The 19,422-nt window shown below is 29.9% G+C and overlaps 2 protein-coding genes across 4 annotated transcripts; both read right to left on the reverse strand.

Moving 5' to 3' along the window:
* Positions 1-313: 313 nt before the first annotated feature.
* On the reverse strand, positions 314-10,927 carry stai (stathmin). Of its 3 annotated transcripts, none has more exons than XM_003697174.4 (7): positions 10,754-10,927; positions 9,915-9,969; positions 3,834-4,189; positions 3,618-3,758; positions 3,389-3,529; positions 2,989-3,141; positions 314-2,603 (listed from the first exon to the last, which is right to left on the reverse strand). In XM_003697174.4, the coding sequence occupies exons 2-7, from the start codon at positions 9,946-9,948 to the stop codon at positions 2,511-2,513; spliced, it is 918 nt and encodes a 305-aa protein (XP_003697222.2). In that variant the 5' UTR covers positions 9,949-9,969; positions 10,754-10,927; the 3' UTR covers positions 314-2,510. The 3 variants fall into 3 exon arrangements, with proteins under 3 accessions (XP_003697222.2, XP_012346837.1, XP_012346840.1); XM_012491383.3 differs by lacking the exons at positions 9,915-9,969; positions 10,754-10,927 and adding exons at positions 5,219-5,308; positions 6,326-6,614; XM_012491386.3 differs by lacking the exons at positions 2,989-3,141; positions 9,915-9,969; positions 10,754-10,927 and adding exons at positions 5,219-5,308; positions 6,326-6,646.
* A 444-nt stretch (positions 10,928-11,371) lies between these two features.
* On the reverse strand, positions 11,372-19,320 carry LOC100868734 (transcription elongation factor SPT6). Its single transcript, XM_031918880.2, has 11 exons — positions 19,085-19,320; positions 18,929-19,016; positions 18,289-18,476; positions 18,097-18,216; positions 17,861-18,012; positions 17,525-17,771; positions 14,403-17,437; positions 13,798-14,314; positions 13,480-13,720; positions 12,993-13,395; positions 11,372-12,904 (listed from the first exon to the last, which is right to left on the reverse strand). Exons 1-11 carry the CDS (start codon positions 19,121-19,123, stop codon positions 12,703-12,705), a joined length of 5,232 nt encoding a protein of 1,743 aa, XP_031774740.2. The 5' UTR covers positions 19,124-19,320; the 3' UTR covers positions 11,372-12,702.
* Positions 19,321-19,422: the final 102 nt, after the last annotated feature.

Consider the following 19,422-nt stretch of genomic DNA (forward strand, 5'->3'; position numbering starts at 1 on the left):
ATATAAATAGCAAAGTTATTGTGATAAAAATTTGATATATTTTTTTCATAATGAACAGGGCTCTTTGATCCATAGGAAATTAAGTAACATTGCTAAGATTTCGAAATAATCTGTTTTACCAAGAGTTGGTTATGTTTAAACTGTAGACTATAAAATCGCGGCGCCAAATCTATACGCTTTAAAAATGAAAAAATTTCAATTAAAATATCTCTATCAAATTGTTTTTAATTAGTAAAATAATAATACTCAAATTTATAAAATAAATCAAAGAGAAATAATTAAAAGGGTACTTGTAATAAAAAACAAATTAACGTAAGTGCGTGTAGGTATGGCCTTTTACTTCACACAATGAGATTCTCTTTTTTTTAAACACATATTATTTCAACTAAAGCTTAAATAAATGTCGAAGGCAACCGATATATTATTAAAAAATTGGTTTCTCGCGATATCTTTTTTGTTCCAATAGAAATTTATTTTGTAATAATGGTTTTGCAAGAATTGATTTGCTTCTGTCGCTCCACTATAAGACAATTACCAAAGCTTACAAGAAACCATACGTACATTAGTAACCATATTACATATATATATACCATCGCATAGAAATCTTATATATATATATATATATTTATATATTATAACGCAAATTGAAAAGAGAGGACAATCATAATATACATACGTCGGGCATCTATATAATAATTATACGAAATACATTTTGCAAAAGATCACAACAATTATGCAAAAATAGACGTTATTCATCACTTGTCATAACCGCAAGAAAAATGAAATTTTTTATTTTTTTTCTTGATGTTGCAACATGTGACAAATTAACCGTAACACTCGGCAATATAGGTGTTACAGTTATATATTCGTCGACATAAAAATTCTAATGTTTTCTTTTTCAATCTCTTTTTTTAATTAATTTTTTTTCTTCGCGTTAATTTGCAATAGCCCCTTGTAAAAATTTTCTATGCAATTTCAATACCTAAGATAGTAAGGTATCTGTTGCAATATCACTGCGACATCTTTTTTTTATCTCTTTCTTTTATGATGATACCGTGACCAGAGCTAAAAGTTTCTTCTCGTTTATGGTATCCCCTATATATATGAATATCTAAAAAGGCCGAGGAACCATTAGCTGCCTATTACATTACGAGAAGAATTTGCCAAAGTATTTGTGAAAACTTTGCTCCGGTACGGTGTTATTTCTAGTACTTCCAGCGATGATATATATGAACAAAATTAAGGCCCCTAGCCACGGTATCCGTTCAAGCATAGAGGAATTAAATGTCTCTCTCTCTCCTCCGTTCTCTCTCTCACATTCTCACTTAAACACTACACATTTTGACAAATAATTAAGTCATCACAGAAGCATCATATTATCATATTCAATTAGACTACATATTTTGTGAATCTTGTTCAGTTAGCGCAGTAATATTACAATGATCGAGTACAAAATGGTTTTAAAGTTTTCAAGCCTAGTATAAAGCACTATTATATATATTATAAGTGTGCTTACATGTCGGCACATACCATACACATACATATGTATAGTTATTATATATGGTATGTGTACACACATATGGTCGCAATTACCACTTAAAATCTAATTGTAGCGATAGTATTCTATCATTATTCTACGATTAAAAGCAAAGTTTTAACGAACAAAAAACATCAAAAAATTATATAAAAAAGATATAAAAGTTAAAAAAATGATTAATAGGAATAAAAAATTGTAAACATTTTAATATGATAATCACGATTATGATTTCATTTGTTTTTGATTTTAAATTTAAACAAAATAAATTTTTTAATGAGATAAATGATTAAACAACAATATCATAATTATTAATAAAAAAGAAAATATAAAAAAACAAGCATTGTAAGAATTATAAAATATTAATTATTGACATACAAAATCGACAATACATAAGCTATTTTTAATGCCATCTTTTAGAAGATCCACAATCGTGTAAGTAGTAGGCACGTTACAACTGAAAATATTTTACACGCCATATCTTTCAATCAAATATTCGTACATGTTAGTACATATATTCGTGTACACTTAAAAACAAAAAAAAAAAAGTGTATTTAGGTAAAGGCAGTGATATTCCTTGCACAAGTAGAAAGTGAGAGGAAAAATTGATTAATTCTCCACAATATAAACGTTTTTTTAATCATTTCGAATATTTTATCTAACTGGATATTTAATTCCCCATCCATTGTAATAAAATAAAACCATTAAAATTGCAAATTTTTTCAACTATTAAATCGCTTGCATAAGTTCTTTAATTTTCTTTCAGCGAACGAAAATGGCACAAAGCGTAATGGAGTCTGATAAAGCACAGCGAGTGCAACTCCTTAGTTTATTTCAAGGTTTAAACACATAACTCCGATGATCTATTTAGCGAGTGACTCTGCAAGCTTTGTAGTCAAATCCCGCTCTCCTCTTTCCTCGATTTTGTAACGATGAAAAGATATTTTAACGAGGATCGCAATCAAGAATAACGTTTTTACCCAGAGCTAGCAGTCTCCTTTTCAGCAGGCAAGGCAGATTGTTCAGATAGAGCTGCCTTATTCTGTCTTACCATCTCCGCACGCCTCTCCTTTAGGAAAAGAAAAAAAGAAATGATAATTTAAATTGAAAATGTATAAGGATCAACTATTTTAAATTAAAAATGTTTAAATATGTCATGCTAATACTCATATTAAGCTAACATCTATTATAAAGTATAATAGCTTATAAATGCAGGATCATGCTGAAAAGAAAATGATAAAAAAATTAGATATATAATTATACATAATATAACTGAATTCCTATAACGAAGATTTTCTGCAACATAATATGGTGAAGCACGATTAAAATTGATTAAAAATTCTAATGATAACCGTAACCTACTGAAGTCATAGAATTTCTACTGAAACTTAATCAGTGAAACTCAATCAGAGACAATAAGAATATTGAATCAACAAAAAAAAGGACGAAATTACATGCTGGCGAATAGCCTGCACACGACGTTGAATCTCTCGCTGTCGGTTCTGCTCCGCAGTAGAAACCCTCTTGTCAAATTCGAACTTTTTCACCAGAAGTTCTCTCGTGGCACACTCTGCTATCTGACGCACTTTTGCTATCTTCACAGTGTTCTAAATGACCATTTCAAATTCCCTTATTGGGTAACATTGTCTACAAAATGTAAGAAAGGATTTCCACTAATAAAAAAGCCAAGTTTAGAAAATTACATTCCTATACATCCTGTATTTTCAAAACTTGACTGAATCACATATTAATTTTACAGAAACGAGAAATCCTTCCTGATACTAGTCAAAACAATCCAATAGAAATTTCATAAAACTAATATTTTAGTTCTGAATGATATACAAACGAACTTACATGATTGCGTAGCTTTTCTTTTTGTTCACGTTCGAGATTCTGACGACGTTCGTGAGCTTGATCCAATTTGCCTTGAATTTGAGATTCAAGTTGTTGTACGCGCTCAGTTAATCCTTGACGTACACGGGCTACTTGTTCCTCCTAAAAATCAAAAAAATTAAATAATATATAATACACATGCATAAATAATGTTATGAATACAAATTAATCAATAATACTAAATACTGACATGTTCTTTAAGACGATCCAGCATCTTTTTAATGTTTTCATCGCGTTGAGCAGCAGCAGATTTTAACTTCTCTTCAACGGCACAACGAACTTCTTGAGTTTGTTGTTCGAGACTTAAACGAGTTTTTTCCACACTTTCTAACTATAATCAAAAGCACAATAGTAATAATAACATTTAAATAATAAAATTATACATATAAAAAAAATTTCAACCAACATGTTCTTTCAATTTATTCTTCAACTCTGCAATGTGAGCCTCTCGTTTTTCTTCTGTATTATTCATTTTAGCATCTAAAGATTCACGAGTCGCAGCGATGAAAGCAGCGCTAAGTTCATCTTTTTTGCGAGCTGCTTCTTCAATTTTGCTAAGCTTAGCGGCAAGAGCAGCGAGTTTATGAGCTTCCAAAGAAAGTCTTCTTTCCTCTGCTGCTCGAAGCTTGTCTTCAATAGCGACTTGTTGAGTCGGACTCGTTTGTGGGGGCGACGGTGCTCTTTTCGGTACTGTTGGTTCTGCTAAGATTACCTCGTAACACAATCCACCCTTCGATTTCTCTTGGCATCGAATCTCAGTTGCTATGACGTGTTAATAAATAAAATAGATTAGTAAAAATATTGATGATTTAATCCTTAGAAATTATTTGAGTAATTTAATTAATGTATGTAAAAAAATATTAATATGTTGTAAAAAATAATGTATTAAATAAAGTATTAAAAAAAAATATTATTAATATAAATATTGTAATATTAAACTATAATACTTATATTCACATACATGTTTTATATCTAATTTTATAAATATAAAACAAGAAATTATTTGAATGCTAATATAATTCAACAACTAATTTTCATCATATCAACAGAAATACAAAAATAAATTAATTATCACCACTTCTAATATAGCCAAATATATGCGTAACAATAGCACCTTTATATTTCTTCACTATTTTACACATTGTCTCCTATCAAACACAATGGAATTAAAAACATCCAGTCTACCAGGTCGACGAGATATAATCCATTTTAGCAAAAAATTTCTCAATTCCATTTATTCCATCCAACTCGACTTCGTTCGAAGTACATGAGGCAATTTACGGAAGTATGACTCAGAGACGCGAGAAGGAAAGATCGATCAGCCTACGGGACGATTGTCTTTAGGCGCCGCGACGTCTAGCGTCGACACACGCACCTTTCAGTAGCCACCCTACGTACACCATATCAGAGTGTTCTTCCGACATTTGCCGGCTTCGATTTATAATTTATCAGCGATAGATTAGCGACTGTTTGTTACGAGTTCGTTGCACTTTGCAGCGAATGCATGGATAATCGATCGAAAGCTTATCCACTTTTCAATCAACAATATGCTATCTAACAAAATATAAAACAAAGATATATCAAGATATTCAACAATAAAGTTTTCTATCTTAATCTTTGATTTTTTTTTTTATATCATTAGCTGTTAACTATAGGCGATTCCTTATTAAAAGATAAATGTTATTATAAATGTTAAATTTAATTCAAATGATTATGTTGATTATAGAAATTAATTTAAAAATTAATAACTCAACGGCGAGATTTGTCAATTAAAAAGTGGCATATACTCACTAATAAACTTTACTTTCTTCGGCTGCTTGGTTCGCGGCTTTCCTTTGCCGCTGGGCTTCTTGAAGGGAGCATTGCCCCTTCTATCTCCCGCTTCGAAAATTGAGAATCAATGAGTGGCGTATTACTGTAGGGACCAGGAAAACAGGAATCGCGTTTTAATTATCGGGAAATCGATGCAACCGTCTCCTCACTATCGGTTAACAACCGAAGGTGGCCATCTTGGGCCGCACCCCGATCGTTTTGTAGAGGCTTTCCATCGAGCACGTGCGTTATCGACTATTTCTTGCAATTTTTCTAAATACATGCAGAAATTCGATGCAATTCATAAATTAAAAAGAGAAAAATGGACTTAATCATATTACCATTCTTGTGAAATGGTGTAAACTAGGAAATAATAAAACAGAAGTAATTTCAAAACAAATTAAAATAAAAATGGAGAATAATAATATTACCGATTAAATTTTTACGGTTAATCGGCAGAACTAATCGATGATAATATACAATAGATACCGATTAGTAAAAGGTAGAGAAGAAATTGATCGAGCTGCAGCTACCCAGGGATAATACGATACCAACATAATATCGACCATCGTTGACTGCGGTAAAAATATACCATCAAGTTCAAAACGCGTATGTTTAACAAGAGGAAATTTAAGAAAAACAGGAAATCTGTCTCGCTTCTCCATGCATCAAATTAATTCGAGCATATTCGAATATCGTTGAAAAAAAAGAAAACTCTTAATAGTTTATAATAAATTAAAAGGCATGTCTGGTAAAATAAATAATATAAATAAATAAAATAATTACATATTTCTTAGAAAATCGGTTTAACAATGGTGATTTTAAAGTTGGTATTGGTATTGGTAAAGATAGCGGATAGAGGTAAGAAAATCCCACATTGAAATAAATGCAAAGATATCATAAATTGGATTAAAATAAATCGATTTCTCATCACTTCGATCGAGCAGTCATTCACCGTTGTATCGACTCCTCCCTCCTTCTAATTCCGTATAGATCATATAAATGTAAAAAGGAAAAAGACACGAAAAAACGGTTGCATCTTTTTTCCCAATTATAACAAGAAGTGGCTTCCAACAGAAGACTCACCTATAATGCCCAAGGGTGCTTTGCAGCTATGACAGAAGCACTGCAGCACTGAGTCGCGCACAAGACCGATCAACATATTTCTGATATTTGGTTATTAGCTGTTACGCGCGAACTGCGCTCCGTATTTAGCGAAATTAAACAAGCTCGGGAAACGACTACGACAATGAAAAGAGGGAGCGCAGAAGAATCGGCGAGAGGACACGTCCGACGAGCAAAGAGGAGGGCCGGAAGTGGTTAAACTCGTATCTGGGGCGGTGGCTGGAGGGCGACTGATCCGCACAGTGCGCCACGACGCCCGGCGTCGCTCAATATCCACCCACTGGCGCCTCTTGCGCCCCTAGTCGCGGTGGACCACCCCACGCTGCAGCGAACAGCCTACCCGACGACAAGCCACCCTTCCACCTCTACTAACCTCCAACCTCCAACTTCCACCTCGAACGGCCTTAACATACCTATATCGTGGACCCGGCTAGGTGCCGGTCGCTAGGCACGTGTGGAAGCCTATGTGGAGGCGTAAAATACCATCTGTCCGACCCCCAACCACCGTCGAGCCCCTTATTTTTTTTCACTCAACCCCCCGTACCAATGCTTACTGATCAATGAACGATATCTTTTTTTTTCACGAGCTTTAGTTAAATTCTGCAATTTTAAAGAATATGTATTCTTTAATCTTTGCAAAAAATCCAATTATGGATCATCATCTCGTGAATATAAGTTCTTACGTATTTCGATTCGATTAATCAATAAATTTCTATGGTAAAATTCAATGGTTTTGGAAGAAAATATTTTTTAATCGAATAATATCGAAGTATTGTATGTGAATGAGTAATTTGAAGTATCTCAGTTTTTCAAAGTTTAACCATTAATTTTCCGCAGTTTATCGATTTTAATATACGAAAAGATTTTACGTAACTAACGCCCTATTTCGCGTCTCTTATAAATCAAGCCCTACCACTATCCTGCCCTTGCTTAGTTGCGACATCGAGAACATGATCTTCGAATTGACGACTTTGCAATATGCACCCTTAAAGAGGACTCGTGGAATGCTGAGAAATCTTGTTTCGATTGTTCCCGATATCCGTGTTAAGCACTTCTACTTGAACTTCACTTCGACGTACTTAGACATATAGAAATTTATTAATTTCACGACATATAAAAAAATTTTAATTCTAATTCTAATATTTCTTCGATTCTTGAAAAGTGATTTCGTTTCGTTTCAACTATCTCTAAGTTTCTGAGGAAACGACCTATCAATATTTTTTGTTAATAACTCGACATTTAAAATAGATTGCCCTTTTTACGAAATTATTTGTCACTTTATCTATGAATCATTATCATTTCCACTATTCTTAGACGATTAGATTAGATTATATTTATTTTCTTGATTTTTTTCAAATTTTTATCGGTATTTTTAATAAATCGTGAAAATGATTTCAAGCAAACATAGAGGACAATACCAATGATAATCGAAGTGAGAAAATATGGGACACAAATGACAATAATCGTTGTTCCGTAAACTTTTCCATTTGACAGGAACGATCGAACAATCGCAATATCGGGATTCCGTGACGCATTACGGTCGAAGGATACGCCATAAAGTGAATGAATCTCTTACACCTGGATCGATATCGTGGAATATTTTCAGAACTCGGAACGAGGGAATAGGCGATGTTAATAATGCAGTCACCCCTTTTTCCACTGGTCACGAATCGTGGTAAATTGCGCAGAAATCGAAGTGACGTATTTTAATCGAGATCTGATATTTATCAAGAATTTTTTTTAAATTCCAGTTAACTTTCCAACATTTTTCATTTAATTAAATTTCAATTTCAGCACAACTGTATAAATTGCACCATTATATTTCACCATTCGAAAAAAACTTATTCTGTAATTAAGCAAATAAGATATATTAATAATTCCATTGCAATTAATTAGAAAATATATTTAATTGAAAAGAAAGAGCAAATTCATGAAATGTTGATCTCTTAAATATACTCTCTCAATGAGTTTTACTTACTTACTCGTTATATTTAATTAAATTTAAAAAGTATTAATAAAAAAAAAGAAAAAAAAAAAGAAAAAGAATCGAGCGAGTCTGGTCAAGAAAAGTGCATCGTTTTAAAACGTGATTTATCATTGCATGCCCTTTAAGGTAAGAAGAAATTCAACAGTGAGTTTCACCGAGGGGAAATGATTATGGACATTTCATCCGATATATCTTGCACGCTGCACCAGACAATCGGATTAACCTACGCACTTCAATGTCACCGTGTGTACGCTGTTTAAAGTCGACCAGAGCCAGTCGACTCTTTCACGGATGCAAGAACTTGAATCTCATTCTTAACAACATCGAGAGAGGAGGGTGTGAAAAGAGCGAGGAACGAGGTTTAAGTCGCGTGCTAGTATTGGCGCAGTGTTCAATTGTGAAACAGCATTATTTATCGATACGCAACACTTATGCGGGTTCCGTTACACTGTGTATCCAGTAATGGGAGATCAATAAAATTGTTCTCCATATAATTATTCGTATTGCGAGATTGATATCAATCATACGATGTATAAAATAATCTATATTCAAGTCATATAAGATATGTTTTTAATTATATATGAATTTCATATGAGAAACTTTATTCTGCAAAAAAATAATACCTTTTGTAATTTTTATCGAAATTGAATTATTTTGTTTGAAATATAAGAATAATTTTACGAACAATGCAAATTTTATTCTTTAAATTCCAATACAAAATTTCTGAAATCAGAGATAAAGTAAATATATATTTTGAGTATATAAAAAAAAATTAAAGTAATTAATCTTAATTAAAAATAGAACAAATATTTAATTTGCAAATATGAAAATATCACAATAATGATTTATTGAAAAAAATTTAGTGAAATTTTCATAATTGAGAACCACTGAAAAGCGTTCGAGCACTGCAGTTGAATCAAGCTGCAGTTGCCACGGTAAAGTGCAGACTATACTCCTCCGAGGACGCCAATGGAGGGCTCTGACCTCTTCTTGGCAACTATCTACTTTTCGTTGCTTTAGGGTGTATTCCTATTCCCATCTAAATTAATTTTTCTTTAATTAACAATTCTTTGTTGTTGTGCCGAGTTTATCATTGAACGTGCAAAAATATTACGCCTGATTTGCGAACAACTTTTTTTGGCATAAAATTTTGGTTTATTATTTATAGCGATTCTGGAAATTCATCAGAAATAATGACTTGAAAAAGTCATCGCATATAACATTCATTGAGTCAATCATACAATCAATTACATCATTAACACATAATACATACTTATGAAATGTGTACAAGTACAAATGAATACAAATATTCGTATATATAATATTTAATAAGTTATATTATTCAAATCTTTGAAATAAAATAATTGAATCATTAATTATAAAATGATATAATGAAAGATTAAGAAGGTATATCTTCTATCTATAATAACATTTATAATAATATAATTGATTTTTTATTGAAATTCAAGAAAAATATATATTATATAGATTAAAAATATTAATTATGAAAATTATTAAGAGTTATAATTTTTAGAAATTAATATAAAGAATTTTGTCACTTACATTCATTAACGTGCGATTCAGTAGCCGCAGCCATTGTGGCAATAACTGTATGTCACTGTAAAATAATATATTTGATTTTATAAACCGGAGTTAAAAACTGTTCATTGAAATTTTCTACAAATATTTTAATTTAATATACACGTTATATTTATTATTTATTATATTATATTTAATAATTTTTATTATAACAATGTCACGCGTGAAGCTTATTTCAAACAAAGGAAGTAGGTAAGAAAAATGTATGCTATTTATAAATTACGACTTGTATAAATTTGAAAAATGAAAAAAAATTGAAATATTTTTGTAGTATTATAATATATATTTTTACTTTTAAAAATATGATAAGGGAAAAATTATATTGTATGACGTTGTTTGTTATTTCTATACCAATTCTATACCAAACAAAGTAAACGACATTCGAAATTTTTCATTTTTCAAAAATTATTTACACAATAGAACAATTAAAAAATATTAGTGTATATATACACTAATCTGATATTCAATGATAGATAATTTAAAATATCTTTTTTATATTTTTTAAAAAATATATATCTTAACAAAATTATTTAAACACAATCAAAGAAAGTCGAAGTTATGATTACTTCTACGCATGATCACATTCAAAAAAACGTATTGCAGTCAAATTATAAATCGAATGCGGAAGATGACGTTTAGTATTATTGAAAAAAAAAAAAAAACAACGGCACTTTCTTTGTTTCGTATTGAACATTGATTAAGTATAAAAGTGGATAAGCGAGGTCTCTTTGTTCGTATTCGTGGCGTCTCTTTGTCACCAAACAATCTTATCGTTATAGATTAGAAATAAACATTTAACTTACCTGCTTTTCCTCTAAAAGAACAAAGAAACGATTATTGAACAATACAGTAGATACTAGAAATAGAAACGATCACCAATACACTGGATAATACTAGGAGATCTGAACGGTCGCTGGACTTGCTGGCTGCTTTTATTGCGACATGCAAGTATCTTTGTGTAACCAACGATTCACACTGGTTAACATTTGGCTACACGTACGACATATACATACATTTTGTCAAAGTGCTCGAATGTTCGGGAGTTTTCATTGGTCGAGCTTAGTGATCGGTTCATCGTCATTGGTTAGTTTGAATTTGAAGCGTTGGCTGAATTGTAACAGGACGTGTCATGTGAATCCTTTACCACGCATTCGCAGTACTGTTTTCATCGTTTAAAAGATGATCGTTGTAAATATGATGTATCTAAACGAGGTAAACACTGTTTTATTTATGTTTTTTATAATTGTAATTTGACGATTTTGTTATAATTATAACGTTGTATTATTTTATTAAAATATTTATTTTTGTCAACAAGAAATTATCACTAATTATGTATTTATAATAATTCAATAATGAGTTCATTTACGAATTTAAAATATGAAATAAATTTTTTGCATGCATTTTATTAAATTAATCAAAAATATTGCAAAAATCAATTTATTAATTTTTATAAATATAATTCATATTAAATGCGTATTAAATATAATATTAGAAAAATATAAATCTATAAAAATACATATTTTCGACTGAAACATGATCACACAGTTTAAAAAAAATCATTCTGGATGAATCATGTCTACATCTCCAGTAACGTGCGTATTAATGTGTAGGATGTTGTGACCGTTGTGCGACCATAAGAACGTAAAAATTCGTTCCAAATATGGTGGAGTCGTTATAACTGGTTTCGATAATTTTACAAGAAAACGCGATATATTCGTTAAGATTTTAACTAAACAATATTATTCCCATTTATTTAAAAATGTAAAATTTTATTAATTTAATAAAGATCTAAGATCAACAATCAATTTAAATTATTAAATTCATTTAATAAATTATTAAAAATTATCAAAAAATCATTGTACAATTTAGCAAAATATTCAACCATATAATTTCTAAATATATAATATTTTTTATTATATTTTTTTGAATATATTGCACACTGCATTTTTTTCATTTAATCAAATCAAATATATATTATATTGCTAAAACAATAAAAAAATATTAAAATTGAATGATATAATATCTATAAATAAGATTGTAATTCATAGTTAAAAAAAAGACATTTTATTTAGTACATCTTTAATGTTACTAATGTTCATAATAAAATATATGTCAAAATTGAATATACTTAATCTAATATATTAATATCAAATTAATTATTATACAAATAAAATTTATGTATATTATGTATATTTATATTTCTTGATTAGGGCAGTATCTGAATGTTATATAATAATTTATAGATTTAAATGATATATTGAGCAAATATATATTATTTAGAATTGATTATTTGAAAATTTCATTGAGGTAGAATATTTCAAACTTTTTATATACAGAAAAAAAAACTGAATATTTCTGCAATAAAATATAATGTTTACTAAACGAAAGTATAAAATTGACATTAAATTAATTCCATTCAATTTCAATTATAACAAAAATTGGCGCAAGATATCTCGTCCATAATATCATATAGGTGACATCATGGTAAGAAAATATCTCATTTATAGTCGCAAAAAGATTAAATATCTTTTGATCACGATTGTAAAATTCGTAACAAATCTAGAAAAAAATTCTAGAAAAGATGTATAATTTATACATATAATAAATACGTATTTAACATTATAGAAAATGCCAATTAATTAGAAAATATACGAACATATACATTTGTTTTAACTTACTCTTGTTTTTTGTTAATAAAGTAGAGTATAATTTCAGGTAACCAATTGTCCTAGCTACATATAAAATATATTATTCAACTTTCATCATATAAAGGAGTACCATCTCCACTTAGAGACATACTCCGAGGACTAGAATTTGTAAATGGAGTTCCTCTAGGAGATTTGTAAGATGGAGTACGAACAGATGGTGTTCTATTGCGTGGAGTTGCTCTCTCATTTTGAATTTCTTGATTTCGAGGCGTTTTCCTAGATTCGTCATATTTTGGAATACTATTACTAAAATTAGAAAAATAATATTTTATTAATATTTAAATATCTAAATATTTATCTTGAATATTTAATTTGAATAATTAAAAATAATTACAATTCTTTGGAAGTAGATTGCTTTGATCGAGCCCACGCTTCTGCGGCTTTTGACCAATTCGTTGCATTAGAAGAGTTAGAAACAGATCTGTGTGATCTTGTAGTTCTATGTGAATTTGAGTTCATTGCAGGAGGAATTGGTTGTAAGAATGGTCCTTGAGCATGACTGGGTGTTTGTGGATGATGAGGTGTATGATGTGGTGTATGATATGGAGTCATAAACGGAGTTTGGCCGGAAGGTGTATATGGTGTACTTCCATAAACGCCATAATTACTGACACTAGCAGCACCTGGAGTATATGGTGGATAATGATGTGGAGTATGATTTGCTACTTTTGAAAGAGAATGTAGCATATGATGTGGCATATTTTGTGCTACTCTCTGTATTGCATCTGGATTCACTCCTGAAAAAATATAAAAATGAATAAATTTCAATATAACAAAAATTATCATAATGATTTAATATTTTAATAAATTGTGAAATTTACCATTTACTCCAGGAGTAGTACCATTATATGGTGTTCTAGAAGTCATAGCTCCATGTGAAGTACCAGGTGTACTTTGACCTGGTATAGGATCTCTAAAATGTTCCTTAAACCAACGGAATAAATCACTTAATCTACTAAACATTTGACCTCTAAATCGGAATCCATCAGGTGACACGGTAATATATTCATGACGACAACGAGTTCGTGGTAAATACGAAAGTAAAAATTTTCCAGGATAATTCTAAAATATAAAATAAGAAATTTGAAGAATGAATTTAATTGAGAATATCAATAAATATTAAATATTTTCAAACATACTTTAGCAGCAGATACAATATATGGTATTCCACCAGGATTTTGTTTTTTCTGTTCCTTTAAAATTTCTTCTGCTTTATCTTTAATACCCTCTATATTTGATTTATAATATTTAAAATCTATTAGTTCCGAAACATAGGCAGACATTGGATTAATATGTCTTGCAATAATTTCATCTAAATCTTCAAATTCTTCATTGCCAATCCACAAACTGCGACCCAAAGAGAATGTATTTTCTTTTCCTTCTTCTCTTATATCGATATGTTGATAAATATTGTCTGTAACTTTCCATGTTACAGTCAAATGATCAGCCCCTTTACTACTAGGTCGTATTATTGCTTCTCCTTGTTTCATAGTTTGCATTAATTTTTCAACTTCTGCAAAACCAATATTATAGAAATTGGGATGAATTATAACTCTTTTTACATAAGTTTGTCTTTGTTGCACTTTTTTAGTATCCTCTTCAATTTTTATATCTTTGTCTTCTGCTTCTGTATCATAATAAACGTCTCGCTGAGGTCTAAAAATAACAGTATAAATAAAATATTACTTATAGAAATTATGAAAATATTTATTAAGTAAAATATAATTATTTATTAAAACATTACCTCCATTCATGATTTTTATCAACAAGATCGCTGGTTTTGCTAGTACATTCAACGCTAAATCGTTCTACTTCGATTTTTATTACACGACAATGAATTACTTGTCCAACACGTACTCTTTCTTCTGGATTAGCGACATGTTTGTCAGATAAATTTTTTACATGAATATAACCAGATATTCCATTATCTAATCTTAAACGAATTCCAGTTGCTTTCCCTGGACATGCACCGGCATCAAAATGATTCCATACTTCAGACAATTCTGGAAAATCATTTTTTAAACAAAATGGACATTGCCACAATCCAGTTTCGTCATTTCTAACAGGATTTGCTTGATCTAATTGTTCTCCTTGTGGTTTTCTATGACTTATACCAACAACTGTAGCTAAAACTAATTTACCAACATAAAAAGTTTCTGGAGTTTCTTTAGTCAAAATATCGAATAATTTTTCAGTATTTGGAGATTGATAAGATATACGAAGATCTTTGTATCTACAATTAAGTTCAGCTCTTATATCATAAAGAGTAATGCACTTATTTCCAAAACCCTGTCTTTCAAGTTCTTCTGCAAATGCATCTAGATCTAAATCTTTTAATCTTTCTGGTGATTCAAGAATTTCTTCTAGAGCTCCAGCAGGATTTGCATCTTCATCGTCATATTCTAAAGCATCTACTGCCATTTTTCTAGCCCATTCATATGTTTCCGGATGTACACGCGAACCATCTAGAACTTCTACATATGCCTCTGTGCTGTCCCCTAAACTATTTGTATCAATTTTAATAAAACCAGCACAGTTGACAAATACTTTAGGTCCCATGTGACATGCTGTTATAAGTTGTGTTCTATTTTCTAATCTTTGATTAGTTTGCTTTAAAATCTTAATCAAAGCTTGTCCTTTTCTGGGTCCTAAACCACATACAAATTGTACTAAATTTGCTGTATAAGGCTGTTGAACTGCTCTATTTAAATCTACTCCCACTTCATTTATACGATTTATAAATTCTAAATATAAATTTTCTATGAGATCCTCTTTAGAAAGTTGATCTTGCAAAGAATGATATTTAAGGCACAGAATTTCTTCATCAATTGTACATAATTGAGAGAACTCTAACAAAGGATCTTGTATTCTTCTTGCTAAAGATATAGCTTGTCTTAATAGTTCTGGGTAATCTCTAAATTCAGATATACTTCTATTACTATTTGCATAAACTTTAGCAAGTTCATTATCACATATTTCCACTTGAATTGTAGGATATTGTTCTTCCTCTATGAGATTAGATATACATTCTTTTATATCAGCTACTATCATTAATGCTTCTCTAGTTTCACCACTTACTACCACAACATGTGGTTTTTTTGTGGCAATAAAATTTTTAATTGCTAATAAATCAGCTTCTTTCAGCACTTTTTCATTTTCTCTAAAACTATTTTTACGTTTTAATATATGTGGTAGTCTTAAATAATCAGTACATTCTCCATCTGGAGAAATTATGCAAGTAAAAGCAGCTTGAGATGGATCAGGCACATAAGCTACACCCATCACACGAATTCCTTTACTAGTATTCCATTCTTCATCATCTTCCTCGGGAAATTCGCAAGTATATGGAGCAATTTTTATCCAATTGTACATTTTGCGGCAACAAGCTTTCATAACGCATTCTTTTGCCTCTATTAAAAGATTAGATCGCAATTCTTTTTTCAATTGTGGTATTATAATACGATTTAAAGCTATTTCAACACTACCAGTTCTTAATGTATTCCAATCCTGTACACTTTTACTAAATTCATCTCTATAATATAGCTGCTTTATTTCATCAATATAATTATTGCTAGTATTTCCTTCTATTATATCACTAAAGGAAAGTGTAATTAATTTATCTTCTTCTGCTATAATTAATTTTAAAAATTGATCACCAACAAGATCTCGTACAGGCTTATTTTTAAGATATTTTAATCCATAAATGGCATGAGCCTCATCTATCTCTTTTATTCCTTTTTTAGTTGGTTTTATAGATAGTTTTGCTCTCTCCATATACATTTCTCTAACACATTTGCGTACTAATGGTTCATGCGCTAATTGAATTGCAACCATTAATTGTGCAGCTTTAAGTACTTCTTCATTTGTGTTAAAAATTGCTGAACAAAAATCATTTGCTACTATTGCAGGTTCTGTTGGATCCTGATCTACTTCATGGCGTTGATAATTATCTCGAAGATTTTCAGCAAAATGTTCTGGAGAGAGACCAAATCTTTTAGCAAGTCCATCTAAACAAGCCTTTTTACAAATATAATAAGGACCTTTTCTAATTGGCTTTTTTAATGATTCGTCTATTTCTTCTTCTTCATCTTCTACATCTGCAATTTCTTCAGGAAGATCTTCTCCATTTTCCTCAGCTTCTTCGATTTGTTGTTTTCTTTTCTCCAATTTAGCTTTTTTTTGCGCTTCTTTCTCTTTTTTGCGTATATCTTCTTGCATAACTGATACATCCTCATTATAATATAACATAAAATGTCGATAAATATCATTCAGTTCTTCAAAAGTCTGAACATTTTTAAGTCGTTCAATATCATCATCTTTAATAATTCGTATGTTATCAGACAATGGAGCATCTGGATTTTTCATAATCTCATCTAATTGAAAATTTCTCATTTTTTCAAACAATTTCAATAAATTTTCCTTTCTTTGTTTAAGTTGACACCATTTCATGTCAAATTTATAAATTTTCCATAAATCATTAATATTTAACTCTGGTAAAACATATTCTTTTCTATAAAATGATATAAATGGAACTTCAAAGTTTTGATTACGCATGAAATCTAAAGCTTTTTTAATTTTGTTGACTGTTTGAGGACCTTTTCTAGCTCTTTCTTTGGCTTCTTCATTGAGATGAGCATCTTGTATTGAAATTGTTGGTTGACAAAATGCCTGTTTGTATATCCATTCTGCTTCAAGATCTAATTCATCTGAACCTTCTACAGTTGATGTAATAGGAACAGAGCGAAGTTGCATGCGTTCAGGAATGTCTGTTGTACGAATCTAAAGTACATATATTACATATATTATGATAGCTCAAACATTATTCATAAATATTGATGATAGATTAATGTTATTTTTAATAATTACCTCATTATCTATATCAGTAAAATGACCGCGTATAAGTTCGCTAGGTTCATATACCTCAAAGATACTTTTTTTTGTGCTCTTTTTTTTAAGATGTTGTTTCGACCGTCTTGGCCGATCTTCTATCTCGTCATGAATATAATCATCTTCTTCTTCATCTTCATCATCTTCAAATTCATCTTCTCCATATTTTCCAAATTCATCATAATCAAAATCTATACCAAAAATATCTTGAGCTTCTTGTAAAGCACTATAATAAGTATATAAATAATCAATATATGTTATATCATAACATATTATATTCTGTTATATTATATTTATAATGCAAAAAATTCTTACGCATCAGAAAAAATAGGTTTTTTTTTCTTTCTTTTCTCAGCTATAGGTACTCCATCACCATCCACAATGAAATCATCTTCATCTTCACTTTCTTCTTCATCAAATCCTTCCACTTCACCTCTGTGACTAACTTCACTTTTTTCTTCATCTTCCTATAAGAATAATAAATGATTATTTAATTTCTTTTACAATATATTATTAAACCAATTACATGTAAATTTTATTTTAAAAATTACTTCTCCAGAGCCTTGAAATAATTCATTTGCAATAGCATCTCTTTCATCATCTACTTCTCTTTCTTCTTCTCCTTCTGATTCTTCATCTTGTATTCTTCGCAAACGTTTAAAACGACGTTTCTAAAAAATAAAATCATATTAAAAAATTGTGAAATTATATGAAATATTTTACATTTTTGCAATTGTATATACCCTTTCGACTTTAACTCCTAAATTTTCTTCAAGTAGATCATAATCTTCATCTTCTAAACGATCATCAAAATCTTCATCATCACTTTTTTTACGTTTTCTAGAATAATCAGATCCATCACTATCTTCACCATTATCATCATCATCAATTGGATTATCATCAATAAGTCCTGGAACTTCTCCTTCATCTTCTATTTATATTAAAAATAAGTAAAATTTAAACAAAAATGATTTTAAATGATAATAAATATTTAAAATATTAATAATAGGAGTACTCGGTCCTCAGGTCGGGTCAAGCAGAATCTTACACAAATATTAAAATTTTACAAAAATATAATCTCGAATTGTACTTCAAATTCTGAAATTATACTTATACAGATATTTATATGCCAGAAAAATTTTACAATCCTATCTAAAGTCAAAAAAAATTCTCAATCCGAATACTACTACAATCCGAACTACAATTTCGAATATCTTTCGAGTATATTTCGTAGTTTAAATATTATTAATATTGTATAAATTGCTATAGATGTTTAAATATCTAGTTTTTTCTAGAAATTTCAAACAGATATTTTAGCAAATATAACATATTTAAATATATTTAATTAGAGGTAATATGTAAATGCATTTTTGTATGAATTACCTTCGTCGTCATCTTCATCATCACTATCTTGCATAGCTTTTAATTTTTTAAGTTTTTTTCTTTCGTTAACATCGAGTTCCTCTTCCTCCTACAATATCACGAAATGTTATTAGGTTATATAAAATCAATGTCGTTATTTTATATTTTATTGCCCACCTCACTTTCTTCCGCTTCAGCATCTAAATAATCTGCCATTTTTTAATAAAAATATGAAACTTTTTAAAAGTAATATGTAAAAAAAATTATTAATAAAGCAAAATAACAGACGGAACAACTCTACTTTGCAACAAGAAGTAATCGCAATTTAGGGTTGTCGAAGAATTTTCTACACTAATTCATATGCATGACGTCACTGAAGTAAGACAAAGTACTACTTATTGCCGAACAATATTGCTACGTTAACATCAGTGAAGTATGGAATAGAAAGGGAACTATTAAAATTGGTGGGAGAATGCGTTGCTTGGCAACAAGACGCGATGATGTGACGCCATCTA

The sequence above is a fragment of the Apis florea genome, unplaced genomic scaffold (assembly GCF_048593485.1).
Source record: "Apis florea isolate Af1SG1 unplaced genomic scaffold, ASM4859348v1 contig_3793_pilon, whole genome shotgun sequence".
In the NCBI taxonomy this organism is placed as follows: Eukaryota; Metazoa; Arthropoda; class Insecta; order Hymenoptera; family Apidae; genus Apis; species Apis florea.

Coding starts and splice junctions, on each gene's coding strand:
- stai (XM_012491383.3), bottom strand. CDS start 6,401: ATGTTGATCGGTCTTGTGCGCGACTCAGTGCTGCAGTGCTTCTGTCAT. Junction 4,190..5,218: donor GAAGAAAGTAAAGTTTATTA/GTGAGTATATGC, acceptor AACACGTCATAG/CAACTGAGATTCGATGCCAA. Junction 3,530..3,617: donor TGGATCGTCTTAAAGAACAT/GTCAGTATTTAG, acceptor TTTGATTTTTAG/GAGGAACAAGTAGCCCGTGT.
- LOC100868734 (XM_031918880.2), bottom strand. CDS start 19,123: ATGGCAGATTATTTAGATGCTGAAGCGGAAGAAAGTGAG. Junction 19,017..19,084: donor CTGAAGCGGAAGAAAGTGAG/GTGGGCAATAAA, acceptor GTGATATTGTAG/GAGGAAGAGGAACTCGATGT. Junction 18,217..18,288: donor TAGGAGTTAAAGTCGAAAGG/GTATATACAATT, acceptor TTTATTTTTTAG/AAACGTCGTTTTAAACGTTT.